Source organism: Rhinatrema bivittatum, chromosome 6 (assembly GCF_901001135.1).
Source record: "Rhinatrema bivittatum chromosome 6, aRhiBiv1.1, whole genome shotgun sequence".
NCBI lineage: Eukaryota > Metazoa > Chordata > Amphibia > Gymnophiona > Rhinatrematidae > Rhinatrema > Rhinatrema bivittatum.
In genome coordinates, this window is record NC_042620.1 from 133,282,123 (window position 1) to 133,296,993 (window position 14,871).

Below are 14,871 nucleotides of genomic sequence, written 5' to 3' on the forward strand. Positions count from 1 at the left end.
GTATTAGTGCTTAGGGCCTGGTTAAATATTGGTAGTGTTGCCTTTTCATAGGTAGAGTTATTACTGTTTGAGTGTGTTCCATAGTACAGGTGTACCTTTGTGTGGATTAGTTTGTATGCATTATTGTAGATCCTGGGACTATGTTAGGTGCTATATTTCTCTTTCCATTTCTCATGCAGAGTGGCTGTTTTGGTTTTCCATTCCAGTTTGTCTCCATATTTATAATTTGCAGTGAAGGTCAGTTCTGGGTGTGTGACTGAGGTGAGGTATTTTACTAGCATGTAGGCATTTGTATCAATCTTATTTGTTGTGTTTTCTCAATAGGACATGCATTAGTGGTAAATTACTGTCTTTTCATAAGGAGGGGTATTGTGCCTGCAAGTAAAGGTAGTTTGCTTTGCTTCTACTGAGATGTCATCAGAACATCTTTTTTTATAAGGTGAGTTGTATGCATAATGCCCTAGTTCTGCTCTGCACCCATTTCTGGGGGTCGAGGGGGTTCCTGAGGATGCAGAATGTATATTTACATTTAGCCCCGTGACGGTCACATGTTCAGTGTGTCACGCATGTGACAATCATCTGTCAGATGTGTCCCGGCCGAAAAAGGTTGAGAACCACTGCATTAGGGAATAAGTACAGAACTGTTTCTATGGCCATGTCAAAAAGAAAGCAGGTTCAAGTAGCATTATCTGAATTATCAAGAAAGCTGCTAACCATGTAAAAATGTTGCTTGCAGCAATTTGTTAAGGGTTAGACACTTGCCTGGTTTTGATTGTAAATATTCAACTATCCTTAACATAAGGCATGGGGGTAATCTGCTTGGAGTGGCAGTTCTACACTTAACAGACACATAGGGCAACCTGCACCAAGCAGCAGTTACTACCATTAGAAACTTGCTGGGCAGATTGGCTGGACCATTTTGTCCTTTCCTGCTGTCAATACTGTTACTATGTAAGTGAAGATGCTGGTGAAGGTCGATAATAAATGTTGACAACTGATGAGTTTTTCTGGACAACTTAATTGATATCCCTGAAGAAGCCTTACTGATGAAACATGTTGGGTTACTTTAAGGATCGAGTCCTTATTTTTCTTAATCATTACCACTTGGTTTCTTTATTTTTATACTTTGAAAAGATTCATAGAGTTGGTATATAGTTGGAATTTTTTTCATTATTATTTTTTTTGAAAAATGCATTTTTCAATTTTTCTCACACTTTTTATTGCTTTTTTCTTTTGTTCAATAACTTTTTAATATTTCCTTTTTTCTTTAATTTTTTGGTTCAACATGTCCTTGGCTTGATAACCTGGAATGCGAGCACAAGTTAGCGGAGCAAAGCTGCAATTTTGTAGGTGTCCCATTTGCAAGATTTCAGGACTTTATAATCCAGGTGGAACTGGAGGGAGCCTCTGCCCAGGCCTTGGTAGATTCCTGCTGGACTTATTTTTCAAGAACATATTAACGATAAGAAAATAGAGATAGTAACATGTATACATGTGGATAAACAAAAGTGTTCAACTTCCCACAACCTTTGGATGACCAGCGCAGGACAAGACGTGTTAGAAGTGGCTGTCCTTCCAAGCTTTCATCTCCAGCCGTCCTGGGTCGAAATTATCCCCAGTTTGCAACCTTATGGAGACAACTCATGGGTGTTGGAGACAGTACAGCCGAAGTGGGGAGGTACTTGAGACAGAGCCAGGGTATGCCCTGGGCACATCTGAATGTTCAACCTGACAAAGCCAAGTTGAGGGGAAAGGTATGTGATGGAGTGTTCTGCGCAGGGGCAGATTTTCTTGGGTTACGCTCGTATGTTACACACGTAGCCTTTGAAAATCTGCCCCGATATCTCTTGGCAAGTTATTGGAAAAAGTAGCTTTTTGTACAGTTAAAAGATTTCTGGCAGGATCATGTGCAATTTTATACAATAATCAGTGTGGATTTTGAGAGAATTTTAGTACAGAGACCGAATTAGTCTTGGTTAATAATTACTTGCTGAAGTACATTGATTCAGGTAAAGCTGTTATTGCCATCATTTAGACCTTTCTTCAGCGTTTGATTTGGTGAACCACTCATTTCTGCTCTCTAGAATTAGATCATTAGGGATAATCGATAACTGGTTTTCTTCTTTTCTTTCTACATGTGATCAACAGATTATGATTGGGGCAAACTGTTCAGAGTAAATACTGACCATAGAAGGGGGGGGGGGGCACCTCAGGGTTCTGTTTAGTGAACCACACTTTTTAATATGTATTTGCAACAATTAAGTCAGATTCCTTTAATATTTTTTAAAGTATTTGCTGACAACATTCAGCTTTACTTTGAGGCTACTGAAAATGTACAGGGTTCTTTGTATTTGTGTTCCAACTTTTACAAATTTATGCTGCTAGGCTGGTCTTGAAGGCCTCTTGCGAGATCATGTAATTCCTTTGCTGAATTGGCTCAGTTGGTTAGTTTTGATAGACATTATCTTGAAATTCAATCAGTAAAGATAGCGCACTTTCAGGAAACTAGGCAGCGTTTTATTTCTATTGGTGGAGCATTGCTCTGGAATAACTTGGCACTGGAACTTTGAGCTATATCTGATTATAAATTATTTCGTAAAGCGTTGAAAACTTTTGTATTAAATGAAGAATTTCAGCATGTGCTGTCTCAGAGGAGGTTGTTTAAGAAGTTTATTTATATCTGTTTTGATGTGTTCTGATGCTCTGTGTTTTTACTGTGATCTGCTTAGCATTTCAAAATTCCAATATAGGTGGAATATAAAAGTTTTAAATAAATGAATTTGCACTGAGGCCCTCAGCAGTAGATACGTGGCACTGGAACAGTGCGCAGACACTGCATATAACATGGCGCTCCGCCCGGAACCTGGGGGAGGAGTCAGGCCAAACACTCACCCGGATGGAGGGGCCTCCTGCACAGGCTGCATGGCCTCAAAGGCTGGTAGGTCACAGTGTCAGCGCATTCACTGATCTCATTGCCGCGACGGCAACTCATCACTGCAGCATCAATGTCCAGCATCGTCGCCATGCCATGACATCATTACGTGACATCCTGAGTGAGGGGGGGGGGGCCTGTGTCAGTCAGGGCTTTTCAGGGGAAGGAGCCAGGATCCAACTGGGTTCACGGAGGGGCTGGTTGGGGGTGGCTCTTTGCAGCCCACTGCACAATTTGAACCTGAGGGTAGGTAGGGGGAGGACCCAGCAGTGCAGGGAGGCTAAGCCCGGAACACTGACCCTAAACTGTCCCTTTTGCTCCAGCTCTCCACGCTACAGCTGCAGCTGCTGCTTCATTGGCCTGGTAAGCTTTCCTCCCCCGTCGGCTGCCTACATTACAATAAAGAACAAAAAAGGAGAAAAATGTAACTTTGGGAATTTTTCCATTTCAGCCTTACTCTACCATTATTGATAATATTGGGACCATCAGGAGCTGGGATACTTTTGAAGAGGTCTCTAAATGGAATAGTTGGGAATATACTGTCACAGTTGAAGTCCTCTAAATGTTACCTAGATCTCTGGCCTATGAGGATGATTGAGTCCTTAAGAGATGTGTTTTTGAATACCATTACCAAGTTAGTGAATTTGTCTTGTTTTGAAGGGGCAGTGGATGAGGTTTATAAAAAATCATTGGTATACCCAGTCAAGAAGAAGGCTTTATTACCATCTGATTCCCCTAAGAGTTCTGCATGATTGGCAAAAAAAAAAAAAAATTGTCCTAACAAGGCCTATTAGACTAATTTACAACCCTTCCCAGTTCCCTGGCCGCTGACTTTAGAGGCACAGCAGCCATTCCTCTTGGCCATAAGTTAGTATCTCAGGTTCATCGTTCATCAAGACTAAGGGGATGGAGTCAGGGAGTGCATGGCCCCCCGGCACCCCTGACTCCATTCAAAGTATGAGGGATTTGCCTGGCTCAACTTGACAAGCAGTTCAGGGAAAGAATGGCTGACACCCTGAGTATGTCATGGGGTTCTTCTGATGTTGAGCTATGGCTCACCAACATGACTGGGAGGAATTCGGAGGTGCCTGCAAATAGCCAGCCTTTTCAAGGCCAAGGTAATTCCCAAGATCAGGGGCATTCAAGGACCAATGCCTCAGAGGCATGTTGGTGATTCAACAAAGGGGGCTGTTATGGCAGAAGATTGCAAGTACAAGCATTTTGCATGGTCACCTAGCCACCAAATACCCCAGGAAGGGCTCTAGCAGAAGAGGCAAGTAACCCCTTTAATAGGGCTCTAACCCCAGTGCTGTGGCCCCTGCTAGAGAGGAGCCTGAGTTTCTATCTAGATTAACAACCTGCCATTGTATTATGGGATGGTTTCAAGTTTAACAGGATCACTGCCCCTTGCAGAAATGCGCCTTCTGCGACCCAGTTTGCTCCTGTTGTGAGGGAAAAATTGACAGCCGAGCTGACTTTAGGTTGGATAGCAGGCCCATTCTTGCATCCACATTTTCCCAGCATGATTGTTTCACCCCTCATGTTGGTGCCTAAAAAGAGCTAGGTAAGTATAGGTTGATCTACACCCTATCTTACCTTGCAGGCGGATCTGTCAGTGATTTCATTCCTCAGGAGTCATGCTCAGTGCAGTACGCATCATTTGATAGCACATTGCACCTTCCCAGGGACTGCAGGGAGGGGACTCACATGGTGAAAACGGACATAGAGTCCACTTCCAGCTCTTTCCCTTGCACCCAGATAGCTTTCTGTTGCTAGGTTTTTCACTTGATAGTCCATACTATTTTGATAAGTGCATGCCGATGGGCTGTTCCATCTCATTCAAGGCCTTTAGCGCCTTCCTGCACTGGGAGCTGTCTCTTTGCATGGGTTTGATGAATGTGTTGCACTATCTTGCTCTCCTTTCATCACTGATGCCATGCACAAGGGTTGTGTGGTCCGAAATCATACCTCACTGCTGGTTTCACACATATCACCTTTGGGGGCAGTGTATTTGCATGTTGAACCAACAGGTATGCAACTTTGAGCATTGAAGGGGTCATCATATTAGACATGATTGGTTTTGAATAGAGTGCAAAGATTTGTTCCACAAGGATGGTGTGCACCTGTTTGATATGGCTCAGGAACTTTTTCTAAATGCCTTAAGATGGTCCATTTTTAGAGTGCTTTTTGGAGGTTTGAGACAGATGCCGCAGCTGTAGGGTGGGGAAGGTCCCAGGGAAGCCTTTCTGGCTACCCGGGCCCTTTGATGGGGGTACCCAAGCTGGGAGAGGGTTTTCCTATGGAAGGCAGTCCACCATTTGACCTGTATGCTCTTAACTATTCTGCCAGGGACTGCCTGCTGTCAGGGCCGGATGGCCCAGACCGGCAACAGACCAGATGTCTCCATCTGAGTGGGCAGTCATCTTGCTTGTGCATAACAGGCTGACCGGAATGCCCACGAGAGGGAGCACCTCTTGGAAGGACAGGGCTTTGCTTGCGAGCGGCGAGCCTGGAGATACAGAAGTGACATACTGCCTGCCAGCTGAAAATTGGTTAGTGTATCTCTATTATGGCTAAGGTACTTAGGACTCCATTGTAATGCTGTTACCTACAATAAAGCTGTGGCCTTTAACACACCAATACGTTGTCTGTCTCAGTCCTTGTATGCAGTGCAGTGAGTGAGGGTGGCCATCACCCCCCAACTCTGTGACAAGCTGGTCATGGATGCCCAGTTTAATGTTTTGATAGTCAATTGAATTGATGATACCTTGTATTGATTGTATATATGCCTTGATAAATGTATATTTATTATATGTTCTTGTGATTATTTGTGTGTTTCTTATATTTTGTGTTTGGGTAGCCATCAATTATGTTCTTTAAGAAACATTTTTTTTTTTTGTAATAAAGCCTTGCTGGATTTTCCTTGTTATGTGTTAATGACAAATAAAATAATGTTTTTCTACAATTTTAAGATTATTTAATTTACGGCTTAATATTTAGGTATTTTAATGATAGCTATACATTTTGAAACTATTGTGTCTTTTCATTCTAGGAAACATACAGTTTGTATTGTTATCCAATGTTCTTTTAACCAAAGTCTTTTGTCTTATTGTACTATCTTAGAAACTCTTTTTATGCAATATTTCAAAAATAGCAATTTTTTCTTATTCTGTAGGCTTTTTCATAGTAGCATTAACAATTTTATATGAAAAATGAGAAGTGTATTAGAATGATATGGTGGTGACCTTCTGTCTAACCATTCTTCTGAAACGAATGCATGCAAAAATAGGACCTGCTGAGAATTATTGTATTATAACTTGCTCTGAGTATATATTTCATGTTATAAATAGCTAATAACTTAGGGATGGAAATAAGTAAGAGCATTTTGTACAAAGATTTGTTAAAAGAAATCTAACAAGGTAGGTGGGTAGAGATGGTCAGTTTATTAAGCCAATAAACTTAATATGAAGGCAATCAGCTAATGTATAGCTAAAGCTTAAAGTTTATAATCCTTATCTATTCTATGAATTAATTATTCAAATATTGTATAAACTACCTTGTTATGAAGAACAATACTTTGTGATATTACATAGAGAAAATTAGTTATAGAAAGTGGTGTAATATTAATATTTTAGAATAAGTAATTTCAAAAATAATATACATTCTACATATAAAAAATGCAATATGACTTAATCTCTGTTTTCTTCATCCACTTTTTCACAACTAATGATCATCTGTGCTTACCTCAAGGTTGTATGTATTCTAATTTTTCAGAAGAAGAAGCAAAACCTACATTATTCTCTATCAGTTTTGTTGCAAATGTGAATTGTATTTGCAAAGCATTACATCTTTCTCCCTTTCTTAAAACTGATTTTAAAGAGGCTGAAGGAATTGAAGCAGAGAGAATTTGCCCGAAATGTAGCTTCTAAGACCAGAAAGGATGAAAAAAAACAAGAAAAAGCTCTTCAGCGATTGCACAAGTTAGCTGAGCTAAGAAAAGAATCAGCATGGTAAGTCTAACTAGTAAAATGTGTGTAAATTGATTTGGTGGTATGTAAAGAAAGTTTTTCAAAAGATGTTATGCATGGAAAAATAGCATATATGCATGTAATTAGCATGTAATTATGAACATGCTATTTTATAAATATTGAAAGTATGCACTTATTTTTGGTTTTGTGTTTTCATTTTTGGCATAAAAAAGGAGCGATCTAGGGAATTCTGGGGTGGAGTCAAGAAGTATGCATGAAAGTTGCTATTTTACAAAAGATATATGCTTATAAATTATTAGGCATGTGTATTCATTTAAAATGAATATGACATCTGAAAATAATGGGTCCCATTTGTTTTATTTCTGGGTATCCCAAAACAAATGGGGGCCATACCACAAATAAAACATATATTTGTTTCATTTGTTTTGTCCTCCATTCATTTCTATGGGCCATTGAAGTATATGGGTTGTAGAAGTCAATAGGAATTGGGGAACATGTATAGTGCCAAATAGTGGGGTAGATTTTAAAAATTTGCGCGAATGCGTACTTTTGTTCGCACACAAGGCGCGAACAAAAGTACGCTGGATTTTATAAGATACGTGCGTAGCCGCGCGTATCTTATAAAATCCGGGGTCGGCGCGCGCAAGGGGGTGCATATTTGTGCAACCTGCATGCGCCGAGCCCAGCGCGTGCTGCCTGTTCCCTCCGAGCCCGCTCCGATTTCGGAGCGGCCTCGGAGGGAACTTTCCTTCGCCCTCCCCCCCACCTTCCCCTCCCTTCCCCTACCTAACCCACCCCCCCGGCCCTATCTAAACCCCCCCTTACCTTTGTTGACAGATTTACGCCTGCTAAAAGCAGATGTAAACCTGCGCGCACCAGCGGGCTGCTGGCGCGCCATCACCCGAACCGGGGGCTGGTCCGGAGACCTCAACCACGCCCCCGGGCCGGCACCACGCCCCCGGGCCCGCCCCCGAAACGCCATGGCCCGCCCCCGAAATGCCGCGTCATTTCGAGAACGCCCCCAACACGCCCCCTCCCCACCCCTTTTACGAAGCCACGGGACTTACGCATGTCCCGGGGCTCTGTGCGCACCGGTGCGCAGGGCATTTAAAATCCGCCCCACAAATTGTAAGTAAATTACTAAATCAGCCAGCCAGGCCTTCCTTTTAGGCATAGCACCCAGCTTCTCCCTGTGAGTCATGCTTCACCTTGCAGCCTTGTCATAGACTGGTGGGCACTAGGCAAGACTTGGCAAGGAGACTACAAAGACAACATATCAGTGGAGCCTATCACTGCTCTCTGAATCCTAGAGCCAGGGCATGTGTGAGGACTATTGTTCTTTTCTTATGGGATGAAGTTCTGGAATGTATATTGAGCTTTACTTTCACAGTGGGTTTGTTCAAAATTTGGAGCTGAGTGCACTGTATTGCATCGGCCCCAAAGTTACAGTCTAGATATCTTCGCATTCTTTCCCCCTTCTGATGATTTCTTCCCAGAGGTTTCATGAGAATTGATGATAATACTTGAATTCTAGAGCCCAAAATAGGTTGCAATGCTTCCTTGTTTGGCTTTAATAGAAAACAGGAAAAACAAATAAAATGAATAAACAATGTTTTATTTTCATTTTGAAACTAATGATACAAATTTAGCCTCCCACAAAATGAATGAATAAAACAAAACTAATTTTTTTTTCTGCACATTCTAATAAATTATTGAACTTATTTGTTCAATTTTACACCTAATTGACTAGCAGAAGTGAAATCAAACTTATTATCTGCAATTATTGGGTGGGAGGTCTAGGTGAACTTAGGAGAGTTCAGAGTGAAGTACTAGAGGTTCTAGGTGAACTGAAGACGGACTGGATGGACTGGCAGAGGTATCAGCAAATTGGTGATTTCAAGTACGCACACAAGTATTTCAAAATGGTAAACGTGCAAACTGAAATATATCTGCCTCTGCATATAAATCAGTATTTATATGTTATTTTTTATGGGCATAAAATATATGCACATATGTTTGTAAGATAGGTAGAAAAAGTAAGTAATTTCATTGTACTGCAAATATGCACATGTACTGAAACATATGCAAATATTTTGAGAGCAGAACTGCACTGTATTTTATAGACTGTGCAGCAACCCACTGCACAATTTCTAAAATACTAGAATAAATCTCTGCATGTCCACATACGTACATAAATCCAGTACATCAAATAGTGTTGAAAGATAGGCTCCCCATATTTAACATTATCCTTTTTTGCTGAAGTTAACTTAGCTTCAATGAAAACTGTAGTAGTATCTTTTCACTAAAAAAAAATAATAAAGCCACTGTGGTTGAAAACATTAATGAACTAGATCAGGCATTTGAAGCATGATGCCATTCTTTGATCAGTATTGCAAATGGACAAGTGCATCTGCTTTGTTTAATGAATTATTTCACTATTTATCAGAAAAGGATTCTTAAATCTATTGTTCAAGTGAGTAATTATAAAAATTAAGTCAAAACATGCTTGTAAATGTGGTTCACAATTTAGGTGTGTTTCCGATTTTAATCTGCATGCTTCTATCAAACTGAAGAAACAAAAAGTAAGACTAATTTAAAACTGTACTGTTAACTATATAGCAGTGAAAGGTCAGTTTTTTTGCTAACATATGCATGCATCCAAATTTCAATATCTAATTATGTTTAAATTATTTTTACCCCAATTTTTCTTTTCTCTCTAGTGCTCCAGGGAGTGGTCCTATGTTCAAATCCACAACTGTTTCCGTGAGGCATGATGTTAATGAAATTCCTCAGAGTGCCCTCTCAGACTCTGTTAATAAACCAGAAGAGTATCAGCATACATTATCAGAAAGTGTACAAAATGATCAAGCTGTTACTCCTGTTGCATTGTCAAGTCCTGGAAGCACAAGAAATGAAGGTAATAAACTGAGAGATCAAGTCCATGGACATAAAGTTGGCTTTTCTTTTGCTTTTCCAAAGAAAACATCAGTAAAACTGGAGTCTTCGGCTGCGGTTTTCTATGAATTCAATGATGAAGCGTCACTTGAGCATGGTTTTGGTAAAAAAAGCAGATTCATCCCTGAGACCTTCAGTCTTCAGTCTGTTTTGCCAACAGAAATAGTTTTATGTTCTGAAGAGAAAGACACCTGTGTTCCATTCCTAATGGAAAAATCTACTGGCAAAGTGGAAACTCCCCAAGCTCAAAAGTCAAATGGCCTGTGCAGCAAAGAAGATCATTCTGTATCAGAACCCCCTTCTTGTCAGTTGAATACCTTTGCACATTCTGATATTGAGACTAATCCTTTCAGCGAATCAAGAGAGTGTGCACAGCATAACTCACACAATGACATAATCACTGTAGAGGAGAACCCTACAGAAAGTCATAGTTCTGAATGGTTAGAAAATAAAGTTCCATGTCAAGCTGTTAGTGTGGATTTTGTACCCTTGCATGAGAACCATGAAAAAAGTAGTGATTCATGGACCACTAACGCCGGATCTAAACAGAATATTTCTGATATTCTTGCCCCTTTAAATACAGAGGGAGGCACCATTAATTTCCAAGGTAAGCAAGATTCATACAAAAGAACTTGTGAAGCTTTTCTCCCTGTCCTTAGCAGAGATGGAACAACAGTCCTTCAGTGGCCATCTGAAATGGTGACTTACACAAGTGCACAGCCATCAGTTTCATATTGTTGTAACCCTTTATGTTTTGACTTTAAGTCTTCTCGGTCAGGTGATTGTCTAGAAAAGAAGAAACAATCAATTGCATCCCTTAATCTGCATCAGGAAACTAATGAGTCTCAGAAAAGTTTAGTTTCAGATCAAACCGAGAATACCAGGATGGAAAGTGCAGATTATGATACCTCTACTAGCATTTGTACAACTGACTTCAGTCATGTCACATCACTTCTGAGTAATAAAACTGAAGCAAAAAGCCATGATTCTACAAGGACTCGGGACAGTTTCAGTGTGGAAGTTAACACTGATTCTTGTGGAGCCAGAGAACTAGAAAAGCACATTTCTAAGCAACATCTGGAGCAAGAGAGCAGTACAGGGGATGATATCCTGACCAAAGAAATGCATGGAAAATGCTTTCATAAAAACAGAAAGAGAAAACGACGGAGAAAGCTGTGTCAGCACCTCACTGAAGAAATCACCAAACAAGTGTTTGATGTTTCTGCCACATCAGATCAAGAACATAAAGATCAATGCCTTCAGAGAGCTTCTGAAAATCACAGCGAGGTGTCTGATGTTGCATATGTGTCAGATCAGTTACAACAATCATATCAGAAAGCGGAGAATGGGAACAACAGTTATAAAAGAGCCAGATTAATGCTGACACCAACATATGACAACAAAAATTCATGTGGTGTTTGGGACTCAAAAGGCAGTAGTGAGGATTCTGCCAGCAGTGAAAATCTGCACAAAAATTGTAAAACAGCTTCCCACAGACAATCAAAAGAGCTGCTATTAAATCCAGGCTCCCCTAGCTTAGCATATTCTAGAACATTTTGTAATTTCAGAGTTGGAAGGTTGAACTGTGGATCAGATCATAATTATTTAAGCCATCAGATAGATAAATGTTCAGACTACAGTCACTCAGTAACAACAGCATATAGCTCGCTGGATGAACCAGAGAGATCTTATAAGAAACTGAGGCATTGTGCACATTTTTCTTCATCAGATGAAAGTTATCACAAACAGATATATTTGTCAGAACAACATTTGAAGCAGATGAGAAAGCCTAGTAAGCCCAAAAGAAAACGAAGGAGAAAAAGAATCCAAGTTTACCATGCATCTGCAGACAGGGAATCAAGAGACATATGTTTTAAGCCTTCAGAAGATGCAAATCCTTTAAACATTATCAGGGAATTCATAACTCATGGCGCAGTAGAAGAGGGCATTCCAGACCAAACTGTAGATTTTCATGGAAGTGTGAAACAAGCAACCCATTTAATACAACCATCAGTTTCTTATGCCGACAGTGTCCTTTCATTAGAGGACAATAAATCCACTAAACATTCAATTATGGGAAGCATTCCAGATAATTTCTTAGCAGACCTCCCGGATTCTTCTTCTATGAATGAGAAAAGTGATCCGTTGTTATCAACATGCGAGAAAACAATTGAACCAAAAGAAAAACACAATGGTTTCATTCATGAAAATCCAACTTCTTATAAAGTGTCCAGTATAGACAGAAATCTTGGACCATCCCCACCAAAATCATATGTTTGCCATTATGAGCTAATGGACAGAGTACCACTGGAGAAAATCAATGAGGCAACTAGTGAGTGGCTCAGGTATAATTCAGGTATTTTAAACACCCAGCCACCTTTACCATTTAAAGAAGCACACATAAACCATCAGGCCTTTTTAACAACTGAACAGATTCTTGCGCCGTTTCATCTTCCTGATCAGAGATTGTTCTTTCTGCCAGAATGTCATGAAAAAATCAAAGATCTACAGTATGAAGCATACCAGCACATGCTACAGCAAAACATGGTGGCTAATAAGATCAAACTTAATTTTCCTGCAACTGTAGTTCAACCTTCCACTTCTCTACTTCAGCCTTTGCCCTTGCCACAGCCTTTGTGTTCTACCTCAGTAACCACAATTCATCACACTGTATTACAGCAGCATGCTGCTGCCGCTGCCGCTGCCGCTGCTGCTACTACTGCTACCATGGGAACATTAAAGTTTCTTCATCCTCACCAACAGTTTCTCTCACAGATCCCAGCTCTTTCAAGAACACCTTTCCCACATATATCGGTAGGACCCGGTCTCTGCCCAGGACCACACACGCCTTTTGTTGCTCCACCACAAGTACCATTAATCCCGGCTTCTGTTCTACATCCTGGTCATATGTCATTTCCTCCTCTGTCACAAGCGACACTTCTTCCTCCTTTGCTGTCACCACATCCAGCTGTCATTCCTTTGCAGCCTTTTTTCTAGATCACAGTTTCAGGATTGCAAAGAAAACAATGGTTGATTCAAAACATTTATATATATATAGGGGATCAATTTTCATACTACCTGCATAGCTGCAAAGTTCACAAATGTGTTTTACGTGTGGTCTTTGCATCAGTTTTCAAAGTAAAAATAGATGTATTCTTTCACTCTGAAAATTATTCAAGGAAAAAAGTACCTGCAGAGATTTGCATCTGTTTTTCTGCAGATACTTTTTTTCTGATCAAAGCTACCTGCATAGTTTTGAAAATCCAAAAGTATGCACATGGGGTAGATTTTAAAAAAACTGCGTGTGCGTGTCCATGTACGCACACTCCCCGGCGTGCATAAATGGATGCGAGATTTTATAGCATGCTTGCGCCGGTGTGCACGCATGTTATAAAATCGGGGACAGCGCGCACAAGGGGGGGTTGAATTTGGCAACTTACGAAAGTTGCCAAATTCAACCCCCCTTGTGCGCCCTTGTACCGGTGCCTCCCCACCCCCCAGTCCACCCCTCTCCGCCCACCCCGACTGTCCCCTTTTCAGGCCCTGGCACTTTCTCGCATACCAGGGTTTACATGCGTGGCCGGGCCTGTTTGAAAATTGGCCTGGTGCGCATAAGGCCCAGCCATGCGCATAAACCCCGAGATTTACGCGTGCCGGGGTCTTAAAATCCAGACGATAGTTTTCTCCCTTGACCTTACACTATTCTGGGAATACCTCCACGACCGTGCAGATAAAAGTATGAGCCTAATGGAACTATGCATGTACTTTTAACCGCTTATAGGATGGGCAATGTTTAAAAAGTTTTTACATCCATAAAATACTTTTTACTCACAGAAATCCCTTTCAGATCACCCTCACAAGACTGGCTTTGCATCTCAAGCAAACAAAAGTGCAAAATGCCTGTGAGTAAGTTTGCACAATTTTGAAAAAGTGCTTCCTCCACCCAAGTGTTTCATTTCCTGTAACTCTTAAAAAGGAAAAAATCCACAGCCTATATCATTTCATATCAGAATCTTCTGCAAAATAGTCCTGTGGAAACTTTGCCTGGAAGTGTTTAATTTAAGAATTGAGTAAAAGAAATACATTTTCAGAACTGTGCAAGCAAACTGGCTTGCAGGCCTTTTATGCTTTTTTATTTTGCCGCAAACATAAATATAGGCCTACCTGTGCATTGTGAAGTTTGACAGGAATTTCTGTAAATGTTTTAAATACATTAGTTCAGATGCCTCAAGTTTGAATCACTGATTGCACTGTAAATGTTATGATGCAACTATTTTTCATGTTCAGATCTATAATATATTTCAAGCACTGAATAGACTGATACTAATATAACATATAGAAATAAAAATGTACTAGAATGTGCATAATGTACATCGATGATATTTATAGTACTGTTATTTCCGTTATCATGTATACTCTTCAATTTCTAATCTGTGTACTTGCACCTACTTAATGTTTAGACCAAGCTGATGCACTATGTTTTGTACCATGTTCTCTTGAAACTGTAAATTCAGTGATGAAATCTCTCTTGCAATACTTTTTGTTAACTATTTAAATATATATATATATAAAGAACCACTTATTCTATGTCCTGTTGATTTTGTACTGAAGTATTTGAATAACATAATCTATTCCCACTACATTGTTTTGGCAATTACCTTTTACATCTGTCAGTGATTTATCACTAAAACTCAGAGGCTAACACTTAAGGGTAACTGCCTGATTACCATCAGTGATACAGGATAATAGATCTTTTTATGGTGGTGTCTACTTCTGTCACAAAGGCACAGTTCTGATCATTTGAATTACTCAGTTTTATGTAAGACTGAGACATTTTCTCAAGAAAGGAAACAATGATTTGTTTACCTAACAGTGAATGATTTTTTTTTTCATTCAAGATTGTGATTAATGAGCATCATCACCATAGACAATGTAGGATATTGTGAAGGTTGTGATGTCTTCAGCTTAACTAAAAGAACTATGCATAAATGTTAC

The 14,871-nt window shown here is 40.1% G+C and overlaps 1 protein-coding gene across 2 annotated transcripts in view; it reads left to right on the top strand.

The window, feature by feature from the left end:
* Positions 1–14,579, top strand: part of ZNF804A (zinc finger protein 804A) — a 578,558-nt gene extending 563,979 nt beyond the window's left edge. Inside the window, exons 3-4 of one of the 2 annotated variants that reach the window (XM_029605953.1) lie at positions 6,812–6,942; positions 9,642–14,579. In XM_029605953.1, the coding sequence (XP_029461813.1) occupies positions 6,812–6,942; positions 9,642–12,873 (3,363 nt within the window). In that variant the 3' untranslated portion in view covers positions 12,874–14,579. The remainder of the gene's footprint in view (positions 1–6,811; positions 6,943–9,641) is intronic. The other variant, XM_029605954.1, reaches the window with a different exon arrangement.
* The last annotated feature ends 292 nt before the right edge of the window (positions 14,580–14,871 follow it).